Below are 12,283 nucleotides of genomic sequence, written 5' to 3'. Positions count from 1 at the left end.
ATCACGTCTGAGCATCTGGTTTATTCTTGGTTAACTAGGAATGTTACAAATGCCAACCAGTTCCAGTAAATGAGGCCTCTAAATTAAAGAATGTAGGACACTTCGGGGTCTGACATCCACTAAGCCCTTAGAGAATGTGACCTGCCAGTCCTGACAATACTGTGGACCATAACCTAATTGCAGCCATTCGCCCAGATACATCAATACCGGAATTATCATTCCATGTTTGGAACAGGCACATCCTCCTGGCAGCGTTACAGAGCCCTAGTGACAGAAGAGCAGGAAGGACTGTGACTGAGACTGTCTGTGGTCAGAGTCCTACTAAAGGACTAGAAGCAAGCTCTGTGTAACTAAGGGAAACATGGACAGGCTGTCTAACTCATGGGACCTGTTACAGACAGATCTAGAACTTTCCAGGCCAACTGGAGCTGGAGCCCCCTCTCCACTGAAGATGCTATTGATCCTGATGACAGAGGCCCTGCCCCTACAGGGAGTCATCCAGAGAGGGATCAGCTCCTGGTTCATTTCTATTTCTGGAAGAGGCCTAAACCCCACTCCCCCTTGCACCTACATTAGAAAGAAACAGAGCAATCCAGGCCCACAACAAAGCCCTGAAGAGTAAGTGTAGATGAAAAGAAGCTAGCTGCTTCTGCCTGAGATGTCCACAGTCCCCCGCTGCTCTCAGCCTTGCCCTTCTGCAGCAGAACACTGGTCCTCTCAGGGACACAGCCTGGGGCCTCTGGGGACAACAATGTAGTTATTACCATTTGCAACTTCCCAATATCCTCAAAGTCAAATTGTGTCCTTAACTACCATGTCTTGAGAAGTTCCCCTGGAACTCTTACTGTGAGTTTCCATGTAGCATCCTTTGTCCCAGCTATTTGAGACAGTTTAACTGATACTTCTCCCATTTTTGGTCTCTGAAAAAGGGTATTACAAATTCCTATCTGAAAAAGTATTTACAATGTATAAGCTGGGACCAGAGAGATGTTCAGAGGTTAGGAGCATTTGCTGTTCTTCCAGAGGTCCTGAGTTCAGCTCCCAGCATCCATGTGGGTAGCTCACAACGATCTGTAACTCCAGCTCCAGGGGATCTCAAGCCTCTGGCCTCCAAAGGCACCTGTACACCCATGCACATATTCACATGCAGCCTTACATATAATTGAAAATAATAAAAGCTTAAAAAAAAACATATTAACAAACCAGACAAAAGTGCACACCATTAAGCCCAAAGCAGAGGCAGGTAGATCTTTGTGAGTTCCAGAACAGCCAAAGCTACACAGAGAAACCTTGTCTCGAAAAACAAAATAAGGGCTGGAGATATGGCTCAGCGGTTAAGAGCACTGATTATTCTTCCAGAGGTCCTGAGTTCAGTTCCCAGCAACCACATGGTGGGATCTGATGCCCTCTTCTGGTGTGTCTGAAGACAGCTACAGTGTACTCACATAAAATAAATACATTTTTAAAAAATGAAAAACAAAAATAATTAAAAACAAAAAGAAAATCAAAATAAAACAAAAAACATATAAGCAGACTACTATTGATACAGACAAAGGGCATGTTACAGATAGGATGTGTTTGTATTTAAATGTAGAAGGCATTTGATTTACTTTCTTGAGAAACTCATGCAATAATTTAAAATTTGATACTTCCCATTATAACATTTAAAATTTTTTAATTGCCACTTCTCCTCCCTGTGTTATTCAGCCCTTTACTACAACCCCAATAAATCTGGGGTTGAGACATTCTGCTCTTTGGTGACACCAACAAGAAAAACATAGCTTCTTTTCATGTCCCTGCTGCTCTGCCCACCCTCACAGAGAGTTCCCAATGCTACTCAGTGGGGCATATCAGTATTTCTCCCATGCACAGGGAACTGTGTTGAACTCCTTCTAAGACCTTATGAGAGCTCTAGAAGCCAACTATGTCCTTGACCAGAGAGGCTCAGGTCAGCCCCAGGCATGCATCACAGGTGGTGCAGCAGGGTGACCAGATTTCTTTTCCAGATGATCTCCCATCCGTGCCCGTGTTTGACAGAACTCTACCCGTGAAGCAGATCCACGTGCTCGAGACCCTGGACCTTCTGATTCTCAGAGCAGACAAAGGTGCTGCCCCTCAGATGGCTGCTCTGGGAAGAGCAAGATGGCGGGTGACCCACTACAACCAACCACAGGGTCACTGGGTCTGGGGTCATGTCACTGCTCCTCTCCCTGGTGTCCGTGCTGTGGTCCTTTGGTGACTCACTTGTCAGGATAGTGGAGGGAAGGAGAGTTTCACTCTCTCACAATTATGTGGAGCAAGCGTGCTATGAGGTAGCTGCAGTTCCTTGCATCCCAGAACACCCCCCTACCCTGGTTTGGGTGTCTGACTGGGAGTCCCAGGAGGTCATGTCGCTTCACTGTCTGATCCCTCTGCCTTCTCACTGTCACTAGGGAAGGATGCCCGCCTCTTTGTCTTCCGGCTGAGTGTGGTGCAGAAAGGCCTTGATGGCAGGCAAACTGGAAGGAGCAGATCTGACTGCCGTGAAAACAAGCTGGAGAAAACCAAAGGTGAGGCCTGGGGAGGAGCTCGGCGGGGGAGTGCTCGCCTGAAGCCCTCCATTCTGTCCCCAGGGAGCCCTGGGTTTTAGTCCCAGGACTGCCTAGATGGACTCTAACAGGTAGAGGACAAGGAAGTTCAGCCTTCAGGCCACAGGTCTTGGAGTGAATTTAGGTCCCCTAGCTAATCTGTAACAAAAGACACTTTGGGAATTTTGGTTCTTGGAGTCCTGGTCAACCTCTCCTTCCATTTCTTTCTCTCTTTTTCATATAAACAAGTTTAATGTAATAACAATAACATGGAATACAAATGATTAGAACCATTATTATTATATCTGATATTATAAAGTATCCGATTCTGTTTTTAAACATTATTAAAATAAATAAAATAGGACAGTGATCAAGATAGTAGTAGCATCATAATCACACAGCTGCCATTTAAAGCTGTACCAAAGGCAGTGCCACAGTCCTGGGACCCAGAGGCTTCACAAGCCACCAGGAGCTGCTCACCTCGCAGGACCCTGGATAATTCTAACATTTGACAGATGAGACAGGTGGCACAAGACTATCCGAGTTGTGTGCAGGGTTAGGATCAACAGTGTGCAAATCTGTATCTGGTGGTCATGACAGAAGTGTCCAGCTCCCTGTAATGTGAGAAATGGTGCACCTTAGGTCTATAGATACATGAGACAGGAATAATTTTATGGTAAGAAACACCCTCATTCAGTATATACACATATATTTAAAATGAGCAGCACAGAGCAGACATAACCATACTCTTGACTACCAAGAAATGAAGACAAACTTTAGGAAAATACAATGCAAGAAAAGATTCAAGTTGGAAATATATTCCTTTGGTTAAAACTATCACCCCATGATGTGTGCTCCAGCAGCCACGGGCCTCCTCCTGTCACCCCACAGCACACACAGCACTGCTTCAGTCTAGGTGGGAGGGCGCTCTCTGGGATGCAGCCACAAAAGTGAACTCTACAGTAAAGCCTTGTAGCATCGGCCTCTTGATGGCAGTTTTTACTTTAGGAACCTCCGACACATGTAATTTTCTTCAGATAATTACTATAAACTGTATAGTCAAACTTTTTGTAGAGACCGACATTTTGTGGTAGACATTCAAGGGTGATCTTGTAACAGTTCGGTTTCTTGCTTAGCAAAGTAAGAGCTGACAGTAACAGTTTTCCGAGCTGCTTCCCTCTGCACTGGTCACTAACAACCTCATCTTCTTCTCTCGCTCTCTTAGCACAGGAATGGATACATTTATATTCTATTATCAGAGTTGCTGTAGCCACAATTTGTCCTATGGTCACATCTTCTGCAACTGTAACATAGTAATCCCCAGACTTCTTTATATGCTCAAAAGATTTCATGAACTGCTCTGGGCTGAAGACGCCAGTCTCTGTCAACTGACCTAATACCTTAAAAAAACCTTTATTTAAGTCTGTAGTACAGGAGAGGCCTCAAAACCAAGCCTTCTCCAGGATGTGTTGGAGAAAAGACAGCTGTGTTCTGACTCCAGTCCACTTCTTTGAGCAAACTTGGGTCAAACCTAGGAGTTTCACAGGTTTCATCTTTCTAATAAAGTCTGAGCTCAGTCTTCAAATAGCAAAACCCTGGATCCAGTGCTAAGGAGGCCGAAGCAGGAACTATGGGAGCTCAAGGAGAGCAGGCTACTCAGTCACACCACACCGGAGCGGACCACGCTCCTGTCCCGGCGCGTCCGTCTTCCTGTGGGTCACTTCTCCTTCCATTCCTATTGTGTAGCAGATACAGAGCCAAGCCCTGGGCCTGGCGACCTGACACAGAGGCCATGAGCAGTTGTTCTTTAGAGGACCCAGGTTCAATTCCCAGCATCTACATGGCTAATCACACCTGCCCCTTCTGACCTCCTCAGGCATCAGATGCACACATGGTGCATGTGTACACATGCAGGCCAAACACTCATACACATTGTCTCGCTTCCTCCCTTCCTTCATACCGCTGAGCTAAGACACCATGACCAGTGCAATTACAGAAGAAACAAGTGACTGCAGGCTTACAGTTTCAGATGGTACATGGCATGACAGCAGGCAGACAGGCATGGCAGACAACAACCGTGAGGCAGAGAGAGAGAGTTAACCAGGAACGGTGGGGTGTGCTTTTAAAACCTCAAAACCAAGTAACACACCTCCTCCATCAAGGCTACATTTCCTAATGCTTCCCAAACAGTTCCACCGACCGAGGACCAAGCACTAAATATATGAGCCTATGTGAGCCATTCTCTTTCAACCCACCACACACATGGGTAAACCTAAAAAGAATACTAATAAATAAAACCAAGTGTACAAGCTGTAGAGTGGAAGGGGCGTGCCTTTCCTAACTGGGTTTTTATGTCATCTTCCCTAGTGTGTTAGTTATTTTTGTCAAGAAGCAGTTTAAGGGAAGGAGGGCTTATTCTTGCTTACAATTTAAAAGGGGATATGGTCCATCATGGCGCAATGGCTACCCATGCTTCACCTGCAGTCAAGAAGCAGAGCCCAAACAGGAAGTGTGAGGTGAGGATAGGCTGTAAGACCCATCCCCAGTGACTCACGTCCTCCAGTGAGGCTCTGCCTTTTTAAGGTTCCACAGCCTTCCAAAACAGTGAGACCAGCTGTTCAAACACATGAACAGAGAGAGGTGTTTCAAATTGAGCACCACGGCACCAGGCATCCAAACATTGTCTGTCTCTGAGTTATGCTTCAGTCCCAGGATTCTAGGGACCATGCCCAAGGTCCCCAGCCTGGGGGCTTCCCACCCTCCCTGCTTATGGTAAATGTTATCTTTCCTCTTCCCAGGATGCCACCTGTATGCTATTAATACTCACCACAGCAGAGAACTGAGAATCGTGGTTGCAATTCGAAATAAACTGCTTCTCATCACAAGGAAACCACACAACAAGCCAAGTGGGGTGTCAGGTGCCTCACTCCTGTCTCCCCTGTCGGAGTCCCCTGTTGAGGAATTTCAGTACATCAGGGTAGGTTTGCTGTCCAGCTTGCTGATCTCCTGACCCAGTATTAACTGACTCCCTCTCTAGTCCCAAGCCTGTCCCACTTCTCAGTAACCCCTCTGGGATCCCAGCCTCCTGTGCCCTAACTTGCCCAGACACCTCAGCTACACTGTATGCTTATTCACAGTAGCCTCTACAAGTTCTGGGCATGGGCATAAAGCAGTGCAAAGTATCTCTTCACACAGAGCCTGCCTTCTAGTTGAGCAAGCAAATACCTGATATAAACACTGAGGCTAAATATTGTGGCACATGGCTTTGATCTCAGCACTTAGAGGCAGAGGTAAGCAGATCTCTGTGAGTTCAAAGCCAGCCTGGTCTACAAAGCAAGTTACAGGACAGCCAGGGTTGTTACACAGTGAAACCCTGTCTCAAACCTTATCTCCCCAACTAAAAGAAAAGAAAAAGTTCTGAGACTAAGCAGATTGGCTGTAGGTACCAGGGGTCTTCTGCCTGAGCAGACTCTCAATGAGGCATGTGTGTAAGGAGGGACGAGGAAAGGGAGTGCCAGAGAGCAGGTGCATGCAGAGAGCCAAGGACCCTGAACCCTGGCACAGTCAGGCAGGAATGGCTGGCACTGAGGAGACCAAGTGGCCAGTTGACAAGATCTGGAAGCAGACTGTCTGCAGTCCTGGAAGCCTTGACAAAGACTTTGACTTTGACTCTGGGGAAGGTAGGGACTTTTAGAAAGTTCAGTGCAAAGGAGTGGAATGTTAAACCATTTAAAACATGGTTTCAGCAGTAGAAAAGCACACAGGAACCAAGCATGTCAATCAGAAGACTTGCTGAAAGGCCAGAATCCAGTCCAGGCAGGCTTTAGGGGTCTTGGTAACTGGAGAGGCCAGAAGAGGTGTAGAGCAAAGCTGTCTATCCACCTTTGTCTGCAGGATGTGTTGATGGGTTGAGGGGTCAGCCTTAGGACTGAATGAAGCCTTCTGAAAACTATCCCTTCCCATCACCCCATCTCTTTAAAAAAAAAAAAAACAAACAAACAAACCCATCCAGTTTTTGGAATGGTGACACACACCTTTGGTCTCAGCACTCCAAAGACAGAGATAGGCAGATCTCAGTGAGTTTGAGGCCAGTCTGGTCTACAGAGCGAATTCCAGGATGGCCACATTTCATAAAAACAAAAACCAGCTCCAGCTAGACAAGATATGAAGTGTGCTCAACATCAGCCACACGAGCCAATGTTGCAGCAGGCGAACTGAGGTGTTTTCACCCAAGTTAAAGCCTCCTGAATTACTATGCACATAGGTTTCTGCTGCTGTTCTAGGCGCAGAACACTCTGACAGTTATACTAAAACAGGTTAAGATCTTGTTCTAATTAGGCATCTGCCTTCTTAAGATTACACTGTAGTGAATATTTATGTGGAATAGTTAGGAACTGTGAGCTCTGAATCAGATGCACAGATTCAAGCCATGGCTTTACCACATACAAACTGTGACCATAAGCAATCAGCCTGACCTGAGAGCCAAAGAGCAATGCCACACCCACTTTCCAGGGGCTGGTACAAGGATTCATGAAAACACTACCTGGTGTGTGCCAGGTTCTCAGCCAGGTGGTCAGCAATTATTAATTACTAAGTCTCAAGACAGACGTGGAGGCTAAAGCCAACCGGACAGTGGAGTCAGATTGGGAAGTTCTTTTCTGGCCTCCATCCCTTCCTGCAACAGAGGTCAGAGACCTGAGGAGAGATTACATGAAGGAATCCAGTGAGACCACTGCCATCTTCAAAGTACAGCTCCATTATGGCCAGGCAGGTTGGACTCTTCTGGAAGGAGGGACAGGCAGCACAGGCTGCCTGAAGTTGGCCAGTGTCCTAACCTGCGTCCTCCTCATCCGTACAGGAAATCTGTCTGTGTGACTCCCCAGCAGTGATGGCCTTAGTGGATGGGCCAACAGAGGAGAGCGACAACCTCATCTGTGTGGCATATCGCCATCAGTTTGATGTGGTAAACGAGAGCACAGGAGAAGCCTTTAGGCTGCACCATGTGGAGGCCAACAAGGTGAGCTGACCATGGTGGGAAGGGCTGGTAATAAGAGAGAGCAAGGGATTGTGTCTTCTTTAGATACCGTGATGTGCTTCTTAAACGTGCATCCTCTAGTCGGGTGTGGGGGCTCAGATCTTCAGTTCTGGATTTATGAAGCTGAAGAAGGAGGATTGTGAAGTCAAAGTTAACCTGGGCTACATAGTAGTTTGAGGCCAACCTGGGCTACACAAGACCCTGCTTCAAAATAATAACTGTAAAAGTGCCTACTGTGCATCTATATCGCATGCTGTGCTCCCTAGGCTGGGTCACATGGAGCTGCCTTCAAAGGGCAGTGTTTCTGGATGGACAAGGAATGGCTACAGCCCAGGCTGATCACCCTTGTCTCAAATCTGGGGCAAGCATGTCCCAGACCTACTCCACTGTTTTATGCCATCTTTATGGAAAGAGGGAGACAGAAATGGAGACATACTGGGTGTTAGAGGCAGAGAGCCCTCACTGAAGGTCCAAGCAACATGTCAGGAAAAAGGCTGGATTGGGTCTGTGAGTCCCACAGCTGAGGGACTCGCTCTCACCTCTTGTGAGACAGGCACAGTGCTGTCTGCTTGAGCATTGGTGTGAGCATGGAGTCCGTGGCACACAGCAGCCCTGTGCCCCTGAGCATTCTGGGTAAATAGCGTTTAAGAACACACAAGCAAGATGCTAGATTCACACCTTCTGGAAGGGCAGGGAAATGGGGTGAGAACATTCCACCCAGAGTGGAGAGAAAGCAAAGGTGTTTCTCTCACACCTGCGGCTCCTTGTAGCCCTAGGCCCAGGTGGCACTGTAGGTACAGGTGGCTCTCAATGGCTCTGTAGCACTCTGAAGGCCACCGCTAGACACTCAGAGCTTAAGGAAGTTTTTCTGAGTGGCCCGATCCCACGCTCCACTACCGCTGCCCATTGTCATTGCAGGTTAATTTTGTTGCAGCTATTGATGTATATGAAGATGGAGAAGCCGGCCTGCTCCTATGCTACAACTGTAAGTCATCGAGCTGTCTGCTCTTCATGCACAAACACAGCCTGTTTGGGGTGGTAGGACAGGGTCTCCCTACTCCCGCACACTGATGTGATGAACATTGCTGGGAATGTCTAAACTCTGCATCCTACCTGTAGCCCACACCTCTCAGTGGCACGCTGGCACGCTTACCAGAGCTGCCACCATGCACCAGCTTGCAGGCTGTGGGCTGAAGAAAGTGCCTCCCAGCTAATGGGTTCTTATTGTATGCAAGGTGACCCCTGTGTCATTCAGATTTTCAGTTACAGTGGCCCACTGCAGGCTGTTATCTCCCTCCATCTGAGCTAAGGCAGAGGAGGCTTGGAGAGATGAGCTGCCTTCCTCAGGGTTGTGTAGCTACTCAGCATGGAGCAGGGTTTGCCTCTGACCCTCTGGACCTTAGTACCAGATTTTATCTTCTGTTCCTGAAGGGGGAATGCCCCTCATCTGAAGTGCTTAGGCCTAGAGTGTTTCAGATTTTATATTTTTTTAGACTCTGGGATAGTTGCACATACATTTCTAATTATCCTGAAAATGGAACCCAAGTCTAAACACAACATTTATTTATATTTTATATGAGTTTCTGTTGTTATTTTTAGAGTACCTGATTTTTTTTACTTATTTTTTAATTTTTATTTTTGTTCTGATACAGGTCTCATAGTTCTGTCTATCCTGAAACTCACTATATAGACCAGAATATCCTTGAACTCACAGAGATCTGCCTGCCTCTGCCTCCCAAGTGCTGGGATTAAAGGCTTGTACCATAGCACCCAGCAAGAGTGTCTAAATTTTGGATATGATTCATCAGATGAGGTCAGGTTTGGGATTTTCCATCCACCAGAACTCAGAAAGATTAGGAATGTACAACCTGTACCTTTTCTTTCAACCGAGTCTTAAGAGTACCTCTGGCTAACCTGGAATTTTCTATGTCAACCAGGTTGGCCTTGAACTCACAGAGATAAACAATGTGAGCCAGCACACCCAGCCTGTAACCTGTAGCTCTTTGCATTTCTCTGCTGTTAACGAAATCAGCCTAAAGCAAGCCTGTGTAGCTCAGTTATGTTAGTTTGGGTCAGGTAGCAGGGTAGGTTTTGAACTGAGCAAATGTATCAGACACTCCTCCAGCATTTCATGTGCTGATGAGGTAATGGGGGTTGGAAAGATGGCCCAGGGACCAAGAAGAGGTATCCTTCTTATAGAGAACCCAGGTTCAGTTTCCAACACCATATTACAACTCACAACCATCAGTGACTCCCAGTCCCAGAGGAACCAATGCCCTCTTCTGGCCTTGTTGGCAACAGGTGTGCATGTAGTGCTCACACACACAGGCAGGCAGTAAACTTTTTAAAGTTAGTTTTTTAAGCAAATGGAAATAAAGTTATTTCCTGGATACAGTTTAACTAAAAATTTTTAAAACACAGTTTTTCAACCTAGATTCAGCCATTTCTAGAGTAGCAATTCTACTTGTAGCTCATAAATCAGGTACTTTGATAAATAATTTCTAATTAAGTGGAAAACCCAGTTATCAATACAGAAATTTGTCTGGTAGGTATCATCTTAAAAATTCAAGACTTAACAAGGAATAGCCCAGAGAAGGTAAGACAGAAACTCTCTGCTCTGTGTTACACACAGGGACGTCCATCCACAAGTTTTAGCCTAAGCATTCCTCAAAACAATGAATCTTTAGAATGCAGTCCTGTGGCTTAGTTAAAAAATCTATATAGGGAAAGAATCGACCCTCTCCTCCCCACCCCTCAAAAAACAAAAAAAACAAAAACAAAACTAAAAACAGACTGGAGGAATGCCTCAAAAGTTAAGAGCACTGACTGCTCTTAACTTTTTCTCATAGAGGAGGACCTGGTTCAGTTCCCAGCACTATATGGTGGCTCACAACCATCTATAACTGCCGTTTTAGAGGACCTAATGTCCTCTTCTGGCTTCCATGGGCACCAGGTATACATGTGGTGCATAGACATCCATACAGACAAAATACTCTTATGCATAAAATAAAAATAAATAAAATTTTAAGTAAACTAATTTTAAGATAGACATGAAACTACAGTCTTGTAATACCTACCTGTACTCAACAGAGGGTTGCAAGTTCCAGGCTACATAGCAAGACACTGTCTCAAATTTACACACAACAATGGTAGTTATTACCATTATCATTTTAAAAGAAAAGTATGTGGATAGGCATAAACATCTTCTATAATGAAAGGAGATTTTGTTTCCAAGAATCCAGTAGTTGCTCGGTCTATGTTTCTGGATGTCTCAGCTGGTCTTCAATATACACTGGAATGTTAAAGAACTAGGTTCTAATGCCAGTGAAGGAATGAACTTGCTATTGAGAGCAAGCAAGCAGGCATAGAGAGAGAACGCGCATGTTTCTTCCATGTTATTACATAAGCTGTCAGCAGATGATGTGGCTCAGACTAGAGGTGGTTCTTTCCACCTCAGAGATCCGGAACAGAAGTGGATCTTCCTACTTAGAATATTGAGTAAAAATCCCTCACAGGTTTGCCCACCCTTTTGGGGTTTGGTCAAAAAAAGATTTAGTCTTTTGATTACATTGCAGATGTAATCAGGTTGACAGCCAAGAATCTCCATCTGCCAGTCACAGGAGGTGCTGGGGGCTAGCCCTGTTGTGGTCTTCTTTTGTGTTGTGGGTTCCTCTTGAGGCAGCAGAGGGAGAAGAAGGGTAAGACTTTTATCTTACAAGCTATGGGGGCTGCTGTATAATAATAAACAGTTTACTTATCTAAGTTGCTTTGCTGCTGCACTTAGCACCTCATCCTAAACAGCCAGGGATCAAGTGAATAGCCTTTGTTCTATCTCAGCAGGAACTGCAGGGATCCAACTTTCAGCTTGCTAGTTGAAATTGCAGGAAGAAAAAGGGACACTTTGAAAGGTGAAATTTTGAAAGCTCTCAAAGAAAAGGGGAAAAACAGATCATAAGTGGGACAAGGGAAATTCACTCCTTTCTTTGTCCTCAGCACTTATACATCTTTCAGAATACTGGTCACACGGTAAAAAGTTCATCACAAGTTTACATATAAATCCAAATCATAAATTGAAATGGAAGTTTACAACCGAGAATGCTTACACGCATATCCATTACAAGTACTCATCTGGCTAAACGGTCATTACCGGTCATAGCTCCACAAGTTTACAAACCATAACTAAGTTATTAGTGAAGCTTTGTATAGATAAACCCAGTCAATGTTTTATCTTCTGCCCTAGCACCTATAATAAACCGTAGCTCATTTTTTATGACCTTTAGTTAATGGTTTTACAACCTCTTGGAATCTGCTCTGAGTAGTAGAAACAATTAACTGGTGACAGAGACTGGCAGAATTCTCATTGCAATTTTGACTATCAGAAAGGATCTAATAGCAGTCCCACTATAAAAGAGCTTAGTAAATACTCATAATTTCAGGAATCTTATAGGACCATCATTAAGACTTAAGAAGTCATCTATTTGTCTATATAGTATCACTACAAGACAGTAGATCTTCATAGATCTGCAGAGGTCTACTCAAAAGGTGGGCTAATACTAGTGATTGTCATATATGTTTAATAATAACAGGAAAAGCATATTAATAGCAGGAATCTTTCCTAAAATGGCTTTCTCCTGTGCTCTGCCTATGGGATCGAATCTGTCATGGATTATTTTAGTCCGAG

General features: G+C 45.2%; 1 protein-coding gene and 1 pseudogene across 2 annotated transcripts in view; one reads left to right on the top strand and one right to left on the bottom strand.

Moving 5' to 3' along the window:
* Nucleotides 1-12,283, top strand: part of GARNL3 (GTPase activating Rap/RanGAP domain like 3) — a 132,718-nt gene that overhangs the window by 106,637 nt on the left and 13,798 nt on the right. Inside the window, exons 20-24 of the mRNA XM_080927048.1 lie at nucleotides 2,007-2,105; nucleotides 2,433-2,549; nucleotides 5,366-5,544; nucleotides 7,426-7,584; nucleotides 8,521-8,587. Coding sequence (XP_080783174.1) covers nucleotides 2,007-2,105; nucleotides 2,433-2,549; nucleotides 5,366-5,544; nucleotides 7,426-7,584; nucleotides 8,521-8,587 — 621 coding nt within the window. The remainder of the gene's footprint in view (nucleotides 1-2,006; nucleotides 2,106-2,432; nucleotides 2,550-5,365; nucleotides 5,545-7,425; nucleotides 7,585-8,520; nucleotides 8,588-12,283) is intronic.
* LOC308428535 (glucosamine 6-phosphate N-acetyltransferase-like) lies at nucleotides 3,567-4,120 on the bottom strand (annotated as a pseudogene). The gene has a single exon. The product of its transcript is annotated as a glucosamine 6-phosphate N-acetyltransferase-like (transcript).

This window comes from Micromys minutus (genome assembly GCF_963924665.1).
Source record: "Micromys minutus genome assembly, chromosome: 13".
NCBI classification, from domain to species: Eukaryota; Metazoa; Chordata; class Mammalia; order Rodentia; family Muridae; genus Micromys; species Micromys minutus.
Note: the sequence above shows the minus strand (reverse complement) of the source record. Positions and strands in the feature narration are given on the sequence as shown.